The sequence below is a fragment of the Anopheles moucheti genome, chromosome 2 (genome assembly GCF_943734755.1).
Source record: "Anopheles moucheti chromosome 2, idAnoMoucSN_F20_07, whole genome shotgun sequence".
Lineage (NCBI taxonomy): Eukaryota > Metazoa > Arthropoda > Insecta > Diptera > Culicidae > Anopheles > Anopheles moucheti.
Genome location: NC_069140.1, coordinates 41,148,178 through 41,164,146, shown reverse-complemented (window position 1 = coordinate 41,164,146; position 15,969 = coordinate 41,148,178). Strand labels below are relative to the sequence as shown.

Genomic DNA, 15,969 nt, shown 5'->3' with positions numbered 1-15,969 from the left:
AAGGACCTCTAGTATATCTGCCAAGGCAAGACTGCGGGCAGATACACCCGCAAACACGACAGAGCTCCCACAAAACTTCGTGCCGGGGGTCGTTGCCTAAGGGGTTTACTGGCCGGCACGTTCAGAGTTTACTGGCAGAGGGGAGAAAGACAATGTCTTCGATCAACCAAGCAAACCAAACAGCTTCCAAGGCCTTCTGGCTCCGGGCTAGTTCCATCGACCACTGCCCAACCAAACAATCGAACTCCAATTCCAATTCCGACAGCGACATGTTTGACAATCGGAGCAGCGCTAAAGGAGGAGGGCCACGTGCAATGAGGAACAACTGATGTGTGAACCAAACATGTCTATGGTTGCTTGGTCTAATCTTCTAGAATATCACTGTCTGCTGCCTGTGGTATGGCATCTTTGATTGAAACACTGTCCTGTAGCCAACATGTTGCCACACTATTACCTGCCCGTAAGGACTTTTCCGAGTCCGAACAAAAGCATATTACTCCATCATGCGAAGCACTGCGGGCACGGGAAAAACTTTTCCTCCAAACACACCACCCGAGAGCAAACTGTCACAACTGTCACTGAGGCACACGGATGAGCCCACACACGCACGGTATAGTGTTGTTTTTCTTCTGAATGGCACAAACATGGAACTACAATGGTTGCTGTGCGCGATGATGATGGAAAAACAATCCACTAAACCTCTAAAGGCTGGGCTGACACATCGCTCGCAAAAACATACAAAACACTGCACTGCATAACTCGTCGACGGTTCTATCACTGGTTCGTTCTGTCGCACACGCACACACAGTCAGCCAGACTGGGAATGCTACTCACATGGAGAACACGAGCCATTGCCAGTCTGGAAGCAGAAAGAAGGGAAGTCGCGCAATCGCAGCTGTCACACGCACGCACGGTCCAGCAGCACGTGAAGGGATATAAGCAGTTCGACTACGGGGTAGAAGTTTTTCCTCCTTACCGTTGATGGGTTACAAGCGCGGTTCGAGCACAGAACGTGCGTCCGTATAGTCGCGCGTGAACGAGTGAATTAAACGCGGACGAATCGAAAAGTGTACATTATGTACGCGCGGATCGTCCGTCAGCTTTGCGCTCTCGCGTTCTCTCGATGCTCTCCCACTGTACGCACTGTACTGGAGAGAATGCATTTTTGGTTTACAGGGTTCGACGTCTGCTGTGTGGGGATTAAATTATGAAATACAAAAATAAAAATATCTCCCATTCAGGCATAGTTTAAACGTTTCGTTTAGGTGAAGTTAAATACATTCTACAAATTTCAGTTTCATATTTAAGCCAAAATATACTGAATACAATGTAATCCACCAGTTGCAGAAAGTGCTGAAGTTCCGGATTGTTGTCCCCCGTAACAAGGATCTATCCATTTGATCAGGCTACGTATTTAAAAATAAGTTTTGTAATAATAAGCTGGTTGTTAGAAGAAGAAGCAAAAGCTATGTTATTTGATAGAAAACTCATCTTGACACAATTAATATAGAGTTATATATGACTCTTGCTTAAGTTCCATTAACAACTAATTGGAAACCCAAAATAAAACAATAATAATCAAATTGAAATACAAGTACAAAATATTCCCAACACTTCACACAGTGTCGACGAGCCCTGCAAAACTGCAGCTTCTCTCACGATTCGGCATCGGCTCTCTCTTTTCCACCACGGAACCGCATCAGCTGGAATTCATTTTCAACACACGCACTGCTACTGCTCACTCTCCCATGCGGTAAGGTCCTGCTGCACTGCACGCACCCACGGACGAATGTGTGCTGTTATCGTGGAACGAATATGCTTCACGGCTACCGAGCGTGCCAGAACGCACACGCAAGAGCAGGACGTCCGAAATGCAGTCTAGCGCTCTCTCTCTCTCTCTCTCGCTCACCATCGACGGAATCCTGGTGCCGCATACCGTTTTCGGGGAAGGATGCCATAACGTCGCTACACCACATCATGCCACCACACACCAATTGCTGTGCATCGGCTTGCATTGCCATGCGTGCATGCGTGTGCATGGCCGACGATGACATTGAAACTGTGGCGTGCGATGACTCAGGCCGGCAACAGGATTGAGCAAACAGCAAAACTACGCGCGGCAATATAAATGTCCCTTACGGCTTGCGGAACGAGAGGATGCACTTTTATCTTGCTTTATTGTTATGGACATCTAGCTTATCGACAGTTTCAGGGAAGGTATCGCCGCGGGTAAAGATACTTTATTTTTATTAGATGTACACAAAAAATATGACGCTTTAAATAAGCAACACACTGGAGGCAAACATAAATTGGCAGTGAACAAATAAGGCTTTAAAATAGCCAACGTTACATTCAAAGGTCACTTTAATAAAGCCAGGATAAGAAATGCACAAACGCATCGATAAAATTGTAAAGTTTGGAACGATTGGTGTTTTAAATAAAATAAATAAATAATATGCAAGCTTTGTGTGTACATTTTGCCAAAAAATCAGAAGGAAATCTAAATTTCGTGATTGTTTAACGAGAACCTTCCTCGTTTATGGCCATCCCATGCGTTACACATTAACATTTAAGTATATGCAAAGAACACACTTAGAAAAAGCTAAACACACCTAACGATGCCTTCAGGTGCGGAACATGCACTGCAAGCCTGGTCGTTGCATTGTTGTGTCCTTACTTTTATTTACCTTTTTTGCGCAATATGCAACGCCAATGTTTCGCAAAACGGTCTGAAAAACAGTCACGGATGTGTTGCTAGGGAAATGAACACAGTGGTTCAGTTTTCTTTTTCGTCTCAAAAAAAAAAATAGTAAATATATTCTATTTATTTAGTCTCCATTACATCAAGAACCATGTCTATTTCCAGCAGGTATAGAAACGCGCAGGAAGTGAACGTCTGCGAACGTTTCCTAAGCGCAAAACGCAGAATGATGCAAAAAGAAATTAATAAAATCAACACATAAACAGTGAGGAAAAGCCTACTGCGTTTTCCTCGGTGCAACGACCATGGCCATGCAGAAGAACGCATTCTTCTCCCCGGTGAGCACGTATTCTTGACGCTGTGTACTGCTTTGCACATTCGTGCTGATGCATGTCATACACCAATGCACTGTGATTCACGGTCATTTTGCTTTGCAGCACCTCCTTTACCAGCGCTTCGTAAACCTGCCGCATTTAACATCATGTTTGGCAAGCTGAACATCTCAATCATGCTTTCGCACACGTGAATGTGCACCTTGAAATGATGACGAATGATAGTTTCGCACTGTTCGCGAATGAAAAAGGCTACAGGTTCCATCAACTCTTATCAGTACCAGGCTGCGAGAGTGTCACTTCCGTCCGGATGCCGACGAGGTGTGTAATTTATGACAGACGCGGTGTGAATCGTCGGCAAAATGGTGTGTTATTTATAACCTTTGTACGAGCTGAAGACCGAAGCGTGTGGAGTGCATTCGAGGGTGCATGTCGATGTTGATCGTGGTGCGTAGTGCCGTACGGGAGAGATAAATCGCCACAGCAGCACATCCCGACACGTTTCGGCGATGACTTCCTGAATTATTGGATCTATTTCTCAAAGATGAGCTGGCTTTTAGACCAGTGAGCACTGGATGAACCAACAGAATATTCGTAGCACTGTGAATAAAACTGGCAATGTTACAAGCTGGCCCCAAAGCCCAATTCAGAAACAAAGCGACTTTTATTGTAATACTCTCACAGCGTGAGGGTAGTTCGCTTTTCTTCCTCCCATTTGGCGTCATTTCTATACCACTTGAAGCTGAAGGCACTCACTCAAAAATGCAAATGTGAACAAACGATTGCACAGAAATAAAAAACACCCTCCCCCCATGCAGCGTCCGAACAAACTACCAAACTGAACTGGGTATGACTTTTCACCAACTCTTCCGTGTACGCGCGCACTTACATTGCTCATTCCTGCGCAACCACCAATAAAACCCCAATCCATCCTTCCCCAAAGACCGAAAGATGGAAAGGCAAACTGGGTACAACAGCACCCAAAATAGCCGCTAATAATAACAAGCCGTAAAAATGTGGATAATAAAACAAACAAAGATTCCGTCCGGCCCGAATGCGAGCGGAACGATGACATAGGATGCTGGGGCTGCTGCTGGGTGGGAAAACGGACTGACTCGATGCCGGGACGGTTGCATAGCCTGGTGGTTGGTTATGGCCCGGCCAGCGGTACCCGGTCCACCCGTAGAGTTATCATGTAAAAATATGTAAAAACATTATGATCATGAACAAAGCATGGGACGCAACACGTGGTGGTGGCATTGGGGAGGCGGACGATCGTAAGCTTACAAGAGCGCGCGGGTGCCGCCAGCTGGAAGAGTGAGCGATTGATTGTTTCGCGGACGGAATGGTTGAAAAGAAATGTAAACCAAAGAGAACTCCTCTGGACTGGATAGGGATAGGGAACGGTGAACGAAATAGAAAGGATGTGAGTACGTTTGTTTGTTGTGATCGTTCGAAACGATCGAGGCATGCTGTACGTGAAGGAGGGGTGTGCGGGCAGTGGGGTTTAAAACAAAACAAAAAACATAACAAACCTTAGTACAGCCAGAGGGTGATCGTAATGTTCAAATGAAAAGAATTAATTTTTCCTTTATTTTGAACTGGTACTTAAGAAGGCCCCTCAAAGCGCAGACGTGAGGATATAATAAGAAAATTATATAATCCATACTACTTCAAATACTTAAATACCTATCTCGAATTGATTGCTTTAGAGAAATATGACCCTGGAGAAATTGTAATAAATAGCTTCATTAAATTAAATACAATTTATGACATTAATTAATTTATTAAATAAATAAAAAGGTAGTTAAACACAATAGATCACTAATGCTTTCGTAGAAACAATCGCCATATTATATTACTATACAGCTGAATGATCTTTACTTTTAATACTTTTTAATGAGATACTATTATTAAATGGTAACATATCTTCCAACGAATATTCATATGAAATATTAGAATGACGGATGATAGGTAATTAGTGTTGGATCTTCTCTCGATGATCTCTTTGTGTTGAAAATTATAAATTAAACATAATTTGGCGAATCTTTCCTTTGTAGAATGGTATTTAGAATAAGACGAAGGCCTGCATCAGGACAACGAATTTTAGTGCACTACATACATGACATTTTCAAACTTTAAAGTAGGTCGTACTATACTATTCAGTTCAAGATTAGATGCAAGTAATCATCCGGCGAAGTTAACAGTATTTCAATATAGAGTCTTTCATATTTTTAAAATGTATTTCCAATACGACAGCCAAAGGCCGGATGGTCAATAAAACTATTTACTAACTAAGAGCCTTATTGTGATTTCAATATTACAAAGTATTCACAGCACTGTTTTCAAGATAAGAGATCATTATAGGAGATTGAACCAGATGCTATCGGACAGTTTGGAGAAGATCGTAGGGAGTTTCAAATAGATTATGTTGGTACACGATCTTGAGAAGCATTAAAGAGCACTAGTTCGAACAAACAACCCCATGGCGGTAGGAGCCAAACCAAGCGAGAAAAAGATGGCGAATATAATAGTGTACCAATATCGACTAATATTCCGTGTGTAATGCAAACCCTGGTCGATTTCTCCACTGGACTTCACCACGGTCCAACCACAATGCCGATCGCATTCGATTCGTCTTTGATGCGATCGATTGTCCCCGAGGCATGTCTACGCATGTTTACACACCCGCGTTCAGGTTTGTCCAGCAACGGTGGCGTGGAGTGTACAGCACCACTGCTCTTCCGTCATCAAACCGTCGTGTGCGGTGGAAGACCTGCGCGGCCGTGGAGAGGGGAAGTGCAAAGCGCACGCAAAACCGTGATCATACCATTCGGCACGACCCCAAAAAAAAAAACCCGTACGTACCGAGTTTGACAGCTGTTACCATGGCGATGCAGCTGATCGCGAACGAGCGAAACAGCGTGTTGGCGTGCGTTAGAGCGACAGAGTGTAAGCACCTTCGCGCCATCGTTATGGCAACCACGTATGGCCGGTACGGTTTGTATCGAAAACAACAACTCCGAATGCTAATGTTTATATTATGTTGCGGCAGGCTTTCCGCGTGGCTTTCCCAGCCTGCCGCGTTGGTACCGGGTCTTGACCCTCCTTCTAACGGCCACGGTTTTTAGCCCTTTAAGGAGTTGAAGATCATTTTCAAAGCGCGCACTCCCATACACACACACACACGGGCTGATCTAGCCTTGTGGTAGACTCGTCGACTCATGCGACGAGAAAACATTTGCCCCGAGCCCATTACTGGCTGACCGTGCGAGAATTCGTTGGTTCGGGTGACGACGGGGTTTTATGGTCGTTAGTTGCGACCGACCCGTTGGAGACCTCCTAGACGCCGAGCAACAGATAAATCATTCATGTGCACACCGTGGCGGTACGGAAGATATCGATGGCTTCGTATTGGCGCTGTGTTAGAGGTGCCCCGATGTACGGTAACTGGCTGGGCATGACATGACGGTGGTCGACAATGGTGACAACGATGACGACGCGCTTTGGCGCTGCATAGAGCGGCGCTTTGATGGCGTCCGGATTTATGTCCGATGGCGACCTGCGAATTGTCTCGCACTATCCTCTTCAAGAATAGACCAGAAATAGCGCACAGTTCCTACCAAATGGAATAAATTCCTTGAAGGCTCAGTTCCAGTTCCTACCAAATGGAATAAATTCCTTGAAGGTCAAACTAGTTAGGCAATACAATGTCTAACCCAACAGTAATGCAGTTGCGAATATTGAACACTAATTCTCAACTTAGCAAACAGATTGAGGATATTGAGCTACATTCATTGTTGCCCTAAGTGTGAACCAGAAGTAACTAATGATGAGTTTTCCAGCATGCGAGAGGTAGAAAAAGAGTTGACATTTTCCAATACTTCACAAAGCTAGTACTGGCGCCTTCCCCCTACAGTGACAACGACATCACACGAACTCTCTTGCTTCTCCTATTGCTTCGACTGTTCGGCCGAATCTTGTTCAATTTCCTCGCACGTGAGTCTAAACCTCGTGTGTGCCCAAAGCTTCTGCCACCTTGGAGACGGCGTTAAACCTCGATAGTCACCATATAGTCCACGTTCGTCCATCTCGCTTCCTTCCCGTCCAGTAGCGATCTCCTCACCTCCTTCTCCGCAGCGCATTTGGTTCACCGTTCGTTCACAGCAGGCTCACTGCTCGGCAGCCTCCTTGCACACCATAATTGCACACCACCTTGAAGATCAAGCCCCGGTCTGATTGAACGGATCGTGGCCGAGGGTGACAACGGAGAGAAGGGGGGATCGTGATCGACGAAATAGCTTCACGAACGCGGTACGGCGGTTCCGCCACCCCAACAACACGTACACCAGCAGAGGGCTGGCAGGGTTGGTAATGGCGCCGCCGGTGGATATAAATAATCGTGAAATCTTGAAATGCCCTTATACGGTCAGGACCTGGAGAGTGGAGATGGCAGGAAAATGTATAAACGGAAGAAAAGAACAAAAAAAAAATCGCACAACAAACAACACCGAGCCTTTCGTCATTGACATTGAGCCCGTGGCTACGATCGTCGGGTTTCCGTTCGTGCTTCCGAATTAATGCGGCCGGATCGGATCTGGATCGTGGGGGGGGGGGGGAAGAAGGGGAAAGTTCTTCGCCCGCGGATTGTTGCTGTCGTCGCCACCGTGGAGCCAGAATCCGTGCGCAGATGGCACAAGGAGCAGAGGAGCCAGCGCCCAAAAACAAAACCAAACGAAACGTCAAAAGTCAATGGCCACCGGGCAGCATCCATTGCCATTTGGGCTGCGACGATGGTGGCTGTATCGCGATCCGTTTGGTCGCTCTGTCTCTGTCGCTTCGTACGCCTGCAGCTGGAACAGGCGCCGCCGTGGTGTGCTCGATCGTTTCCTTACGCGGGTCATCGGTATGCTAATGACACGCGCGCGCGCGCGCACGGATGACGTTCGGTTGACAATTGAATCTGGGCTTGGCACGCGGATCGGACGTGACCGTGGTGACTCATGGTGGCCGATCCTGGAGCCACACACACTCGGCGTCTACCGGGGTTAAGCGTACGTGCATTACGCCGAAAACGGGAACTCCGCAGCCGTGAACTGACCTGCCCGAAGGTCTGACCGATGCGATATAGAAGGAGCAGCGGCACGAGTGCGGCCACGTTTTCATCACAGCTTGGTAATTAATGGAGGTAGGCAATCGAGCTCAAGTCGGAACTTTGCCTTTTAATTATAAGTGCGTAAGGACTTGCAACTGGTGCATTTAGAAAGGTTTAGAATGTATATGAAAGCCGTATCCAGCGTTGCCCATAATCCGCAGAGAGACAGAGTGAATAAAAGCACAGGAAACTTTGAACTTTTTTCTTCGCAGTTCACAGATTTCTCTGATGTCCTAAAATGGCCGTGTCTGTTCGAAAGCGCAAAACTTAAAAAAAGAAGAATAATAAAGAATCATTAATTTCATTAGTAAGCCAACTGTTATTCGGACGAGTAATTTAGTGTCTTGTAAAAAGATGCACTCGGGTCACCCTTCCCCCCGGTTTCCCTCCATTCCTTTCCTTCACGCTGCGGTCTCTGCTCTCGGCATCAGCATCGGCAATCTGTCCAAACGCAACAAAGTAATGCATAATTTGTACTTCAAACTGTCGTACAAGCGCAAGTAAATAAATTAAACCGCACGGTGACAACCTTCTCCGCCGAGGTGCCGAATGGGCGCTGTTCGTGTTCGTGAGCAATGGACAAAGGAAGCTCAGCATAAATTGTTGTTCGGTTTTTTTTCCAAAATACAAAAGCAAAAAACGAAACGATAATGCAAAAGCGAACAATAGTGAACAAGTAATCGTTACATACTTCTTTTTCTCTCTTTTTTTTTGACAGAACACGAAATTACTTCCTTGCTTTCTCAGTTCGATCTTCCCTCCCAAAAAAAAAAAAATGGTGAGATGAAAAAACTGATCATCGGACTGTTGTATGTTGGATGTAACTGTCCCTGTAGTTGCAGCTTCCTTCTTTCCCTTCATTTTTGTACACAACCCTCCTAGAGACACACACACACAAATACATTTTCGTACCGGTTTAACCTCACACATAAACATGACACAGCGAGGGGTCAATTGACCGAACATCGACCGATCGATATGGCATTCCGAAGGTTGAAACCGAGATTAATAGTGCCCTCCCTTCGCTCCATCCCTCCCCAAGTTCGACACATCAAACCGGCAAAAGCATGATCGGCATGAGTGCGAGCATGATCAGCTTCAATATCCGTGTACCCACAACCGGAGACTCGGGTGACCCGATGGGTGACCTCCAGAAGATCGAAAAAAAAAAGAATAACCAAACATAGCGGGGTTGACACGGCGAAGAGAAGTATCCGTGTCGGAAGTTGGAATTTCAGAGACAATTTTTAAGGATGAGTCTTACGCAGAGTTCACAGCACAGCATGCCAGTCGCGGAGGATAATGTGATCTTTCACACGCTTGCGGACACATGACAAATGGCACGCTGACGCTTATAGCTTGATTCGAAGAAAATTAATGTCGAATGTCTGATAAATCTTTGGGCCACTTCTCGCCGAAGGTGTCAGAACGGGCAAAAGGAGAGAAGCCATCAGTGACGGAAGTAATTATGGAATGGATCAGTACACACCACCTTAACACACTCTTGGTGCGTTGAATATGGTGGCGAGGAAGAAGTGTGTGTGTGTGCATGTGTGAGTATATTCATCTCAAAAAGGAATTTAACAAACCAACTCAAAGATAGCTTCCGTCCATATTGGAGCCGTTGGCCTGATGAACCTTCAGCCTTATTGCATCATAAAGTGTCATAAGCGTATGATTAACTGCTCGTATCCAAAGGTAGGAAATGAGGGTTTGTGCGTTAATAAAGTGATAAAGAATGAAACCCAAGGCAAGAATCAAGCTCGCCAAGAATAAATGTTCAATAAGTAGTGAACATGTGAAGGCCAGAGATTTTTTTAAAAATAAAAACTAACAAACAAACAATCCATTTCGTACTATCGCGACACGAATAACGCATTTAATTTATAGCACATCAGTCCACAAGGGAAGATGCTCCGCACTCTGCTGGATGCAATAATTCTTTACAGCCTCCAATAGTACCGGTCAGTGGTCGGAAAAGTAGGGCTGGCGAACAGCTTGTAGCTTTTTAACTCTTTAACACCAAACAACTGACGCGACCCTGACGCGAAGTACAGCAGAAATTAAAAATGAAAATCGAGGGCAAAATAATTTATGAGCTTTTCTTGAAAGTTTGTAGCAAATGGTCAAACATTGTGCATTGCATCGAGACCAGTCGATTCTAAGTAGCAGAAAATTTCTCAGAATGAGCGACTGAAGGTTCTGGCAAAGAAATCCTTTGCAGCAGAAACAGAATAACGAGTTTTCTAAAAATGGTCGACCCTCCTAATGATGCGAAGAACAAAATTGTTATGGAACACCTCAAGCGGAAAACCTTGATCTTGAAGATCACCAAGCCAAGCTAAACCATGTTTTGAGTTATCGCCAATAGCATGTTTTGGGCGACCTTTGCTAAAGTTCTGGCCAACTTCAAAGGGAAGGCAGCTTCCCTTAAGGCTTACTAACCATAAGATTCTAGCACCAAGCATATTTTGAATACTCGGTTCTCAATGCGTTTTATAAAATATACTTTATAAATTGGCAAGGAACACATTTTTCAACAAAGTATACAGTTTTCTTAAAATCATTCAACACATTGCTTAAGAGCTGGTACCAATTCCCTTACTTGAAACTTAAAAACTAATTCGAGGTATAATAGAGTTGATCAGTACTTTTAAGTGAACTTCGGTCGTCAATGTATGTCAGTTTAATTTGCCCACCACTGGTATATGTAGTCAAGCAAGAGATAACGGAAGGATTTGCACGACTCGCAGCTAAAAGCAAAAAATCTAAAAGCTAAAAAACACAAATCTTCCTTAATGAGTTTTTTTTTTTTGGCTAATTGTAGTCTGTATGGCATTTAAGTCTTTTCCTTTTCAGCTCCTTCCACTCTTCCACACACTAACCAAACACATCCCTCAACCACTTTGCTCGTTCATCTATGCGCGCGGAACACCGATGCTGAGGTTTGTTTTGTGCCGGACAGCTGTTTGGCAAGGTCCGCTCAACCCCCCATCCCCCGCCATTCATCCCTCCAACAATGGCCGCAATGGGGTTTGCAATTCACTCACTCGCTTAGCCCACTCGACGGGCGGCTGTATCGCGATACCGTTTGTCACGCTAAAGTTCGGAAGCCCGACAGCCACACGACGCTGCGAGTGGGGTGTCTAGAGCAAAATGGATGGACATAGAACGCACAAGGCACGGGCCGACAGTTATCGGGTGGTTTTGTTGTTCCTCGGCCACCTTCCATATATGGGCCGCGCGTAACCGTACGAGGAACGCGTATCAAATTTCTGCAAAGGACGTCCGCATTTGTTGTGGCATGATCGGACCAGCACCCGTTCGCGGTTTCTGACGAACCACATGCATGCTGTAAGTGTATGTATGTTGTGTGTTGCTTTGTGTATGTTCTTTTTCTTTCGTGCTGTTGCTATTTCTGCTTCTGGTTGTGTTATTGTACTTTTTTGGGCTCAATGCTCACCGCCGTGTTGTGCCGCGGTAACGGAATGCCATGAAACAGCAACACCCGGAGGACGAACAGGGGAAAGGATAAAATTATGCTTTCCTTCCGCCACGGATCGCACGGAATTACTTCCGGCCAGCGGGTTGAGGGACATTCGGGCAACGACTTTTCGGCCCGGCGCCCAATGAACCCAGCAAAGATGGCGTCACAATAATCGATAATGCAGATGCTACGCCTTAAAAGCGTTGGCCATTTTGTGATTGTTAGATAGACAATTTAAAGTGACAATCGACATTGGACCTTAAATGTGTAATATTTATTCTGCTCAATCTAGATTATCAACGACCCACAGCATACTAACAAACAATACTACACCACAGATGGTACGGTAATTACGCTGCTCGGACAGACTCTCGATAAATTATCCTCTCACGTCCTCCGAACGGACACAACGGCGTGTTCCTTCCGATTTAAAGGGCTCGTAGATCCATTTTGCATGCGGATATCGGTCCGCTCTACGGAGCGTTTAATTAAGCGCATAATCCGCTTACCCCATGGAACATGGAACACCCCACTTTGAGGTGCCTATTACGGTTTGGTTGTGCCGCACGATTAAACTTTACATTACACATGCGCCACTATTTAACCCCACGACCCGTACAAGGAAATGACACGTCGTCACAACAACAGCTCTCGAGAAGGTAGGTAGAGGGTTACACAATGGTAGATCGAGAACAGATCGTTTCTGTTCCCTGTCCGGGGTAACTCTGGCCGCCTAATGATGTGGCGTGCCCAAGGATAATGCGGGCTATGAGGAGTTCATGATTTATGATGTGAAAATTTGACGCATTCTTTGAATGGCGTTCGCGGTAGAATCAATCGTATGCTCATGTTTGGGAAGGCGTAGGTCTTTATTTCCCAAAAAAGTTGATCGGCACGATCACTACACCCTCTCACCATGTACGGTCATTGTTGTTCGGCGTATTGCGCTTAACGTTTGAAGATTATTTTCCACCTCATAAGGAGATTTCTATGGCCCTTTTTTATTGCGGTAAACGAATCGGGTGACAAGTTAATCCAGAAAACAAGTCCAAGCTTTGTGGCGATTAATCTTATTGTAGATAAAGATGCACAGAATGGGATTTGGCAACATAGTACGGAGCAGCCGGTGGTTTAGCTAATAGGAATGTTGGTCTTTCACAAGACAGTACCCGTTAAAAACCCAAAATCTGCCCAATTCAAAGGTAAGCGTTGATCTTTTGTATGAGAATTAATGTTTAATAACAAATTTGTCGTTTTCTTCTATAGACTACTGATTGTTTATTTAATTCGAGTGACACAAACTCGGCCGAGCGACACACCGTTCTAAGTTACGGTGTAGATAAACTAGTGATTTCTTAAGATTGCGTATCTCTTATCGATAGGTTCTATCGTTTACTACGTTGTAATTAGCTCTGAAATTCTCAATTAACATAAACTTCACATAAACACATAAACTTCAAACATACGCCTTGCCATGTTCCATGGTGGAGCTAGGCTTATGTCCACAAAGGTGAACACTGGTAGGATGGCTGGCAGAAATTGTGGATATCCGGAATGGGTTAACGAATCCTCCCATACTCTACCACTGAGAGACGAATAGCGAAACCGAAGTAATTCCGAAATTGGCTACGATGCTTCGAAGTGCAAGGAACTAATATCCGTACTTACTTTAAAAAAAAAACGGGTCAATTCAAATTTTCGATCAAATTTTGCAAACCGTAACCAAAAAGATCGACTTTGGTGTACATGGGTAACGTAAATGTAGATAAAACAATTTAATAGTAATAGTACAGAAACATAATACAAATATGAAATATGTTTACTTACGGTTGGTACTCTGCTATGTAGATGTTCCACCTAGTAGTATACTTCACCTGAGGAAACTCTGTAGTTCTGGTGGATTTCGACATCGATAATACGGATTTTTCTCAAAATTAGGATATTTCAGACGATATTCAACGTGAAACGTGTGCTCATTCTGTGTACTATCGTATGATATTCTAATCAGCACACGTTTTGCAAGCTAAAAAGTGAAAAATAAATTTAACAATTCTTTTCAAATCCTTGCTTGTAGTGAAGATCGATTAGAATTTATTACTGCTATAAAATGAGTCTAGATTAAACAAGTATTACCAGCATCCATTCATACAGCCAATGCTTACCACTATCTACTGATTGATTTCGATTTCCAAATCCGACCACATTGCATCACTTTCCGATTCCATTTCGTTCGCTCCAGTCGTACGTATTTCGATCATTTCTAATGGATTGTCCGGCATATCGCTACCGTCCTCGACCATCGACTCAAGATAGGAACTGGACGCACCCGCATTCGATGCAGCACTGCTCGTACTACCCGTGTGTTTTCCCAACAGTAACAGTCCCGTTATAGCGGCACGGTTCGACGGTTCCATACTATGGTTTCCGGAAGAAGAAAGATGTGTTTTTTTTTCAATTCTTATGAGAAATGTTAAAATTAACGATTAACAATAGGAACACTTACTTTAGAGCTATGGTATAGTGTTCAAGTGCACCGGAATGATCTTTATCTTTGTTAAGCATTTCTCCAAGCATGATATGAACTTTGCTGTTTTTCGACGACATTGCATGCTTCTTCAGTAGCTTCATTCTAGCGCTGAGATCATTCTCTCGTAAATATAGTTCCGACAACAAGTATACCGCGGACTGATAGTTTTCGTTCATATCAAGTGCTTTCAGACAGAGTGCCTTTGCTTTTGAATGTGTAGCTTTATCCGTTGTGTATGAGCGAGCCAACATCTACAAGGAAAATAGTGTTAAAAAAACAATACCACATGCTGTAAAATTACTGTTCACTAACCACTAATGTTCGCGGCGATTCACCCAACACCTTAACAGCCTTCAATGCTTGCAGTTGTGCTTCACGGATGCGGCCCATTTCCAGATAGTTATCCACCAGGGCCTTATGAATCTCGTAGCGATACGGTGCAAGCTGTTGCCCGTACCGCAGATGAGCAATACCCTGCTGATACTTTTTTACCTGGAACAGGACTTCCGCCTTCAGTACCAAAGCTTCCACGTTGCGTGAGTTCTGGAAACAAGCCTTTTGCACGAAATAAACCGCCTTTTCATACTTTCCGGTAGCAAACAAATACTGTCCCATTACGAACCACATCTCGGACGGGTACTCGTTTAGCAACGAGGGAGACGGCGTGATGAGTTTTTCTAGCTCGGTTATTCTTTTGCTCTTCGCCATCAAGATAGCAAGTATCTGCAGTCCACTTTTCGAGTGGGGCTGCATGGCATGGGTTCGCTTGAGCGCATAATATGCCTGCTCGTAATCGCCATTATGGTAGTAACATTCACCGATCAGTACCAACAGCTGGTGATAGTTCCGGAGGCATGTGTTTGCCTCAATGCTACGCAGCGTCTGGATGGCGTCGGTGTACTTGCGTGCCTGAATGTTGGCATGGGCCTTGATCCAGCTGCTCATCCATTCGTTACACTGTGGCGCCATGGTAGCATCCACGATCAGTGAATTCACTTCGATCCCTTTGACACCAAGCGTCAGCAGACCTTCGATCGCTTCAAGCGCCAAAGGACACTCCTTCAGGACTTCCTTGTACGTCCCGATGGCACTGCGCTCGTGGCCATGATTGTGGCAAAGCTTACTGAGCAGCATATTAACTTTCGGGGTACGCTGCTTCAGTGCGAGCGATTGCAGCAGCACGATTGCATCCCGGTAGCATTTCATCTCGATCAGACAGCGTGCCGTCTTGTACTTTAACTCTACCTCCGACTGCAAGTCTACCCCGCCCGGAACGGGACCGGCCGTAGTTTTGCAGTTCGGTGATTTGTTTTTCGACAGCAGTCGCTTCAGCTGTAGCGCCTGACGGTAAATAGTTTCCGCTTCACGAAATCGCCGCTCATGGAAGAGTGATTCTGCATAGTACACAAGCGTGCCGAAATGTTCCTGTGGGCTTAGCGTGGCACGATTTGTGTCATATATCGACAAAAGTAGATTGGCCTGAAAAAGTGCGAGCATATTATTCTACACACCCTCACAAACAATCCAGCTGCGTTCATACCAATGTCGCCGCATTTGAGTAAAGCTCGAAGTCGAAAAGTGTTTTTAGCTGCTCGAACAGAGTTTTCATATTGAAGACGATATTTCAAGGGAAAAAACTTACAAATTATTAAATCACTGTTTGTTACGAACAAGCCTTTTTTATAGAATCGGATTTGTTTACGCTTTCTTCAAACCCCGGAGCTGTCACGGTGACAGTTAACATCTGAGTTTCAGTACTGATTACAC

The 15,969-nt window shown here is 44.8% G+C and overlaps 1 protein-coding gene across 1 annotated transcript; it reads right to left on the bottom strand.

The window, feature by feature from the left end:
• Positions 1-13,747: 13,747 nt before the first annotated feature.
• LOC128309555 (anaphase-promoting complex subunit 7) lies at positions 13,748-15,882 on the bottom strand. Its single transcript, XM_053045979.1, has 4 exons — positions 15,743-15,882; positions 14,515-15,681; positions 14,179-14,453; positions 13,748-14,090 (listed from the first exon to the last, which is right to left on the bottom strand). The coding sequence occupies exons 1-4, from the start codon at positions 15,809-15,811 to the stop codon at positions 13,844-13,846; spliced, it is 1,758 nt and encodes a 585-aa protein (XP_052901939.1). The 5' UTR covers positions 15,812-15,882; the 3' UTR covers positions 13,748-13,843.
• Positions 15,883-15,969: the final 87 nt, after the last annotated feature.

Excerpts from the sequence above, each read along its gene's own strand:
- LOC128309555 (XM_053045979.1), bottom strand. The coding sequence starts at position 15,811 with ATGAAAACTCTGTTCGAGCAGCTAAAAACACTTTTCGACTTCGAGCTT. Across the intron at positions 15,682-15,742 it reads ACTCAAATGCGGCGACATTG|GCCAATCTACTTTTGTCGAT; the intron begins GTATGAACGCAG and ends GCACTTTTTCAG. Across the intron at positions 14,091-14,178 it reads CACTATACCATAGCTCTAAA|TATGGAACCGTCGAACCGTG; the intron begins GTAAGTGTTCCT and ends CGGAAACCATAG.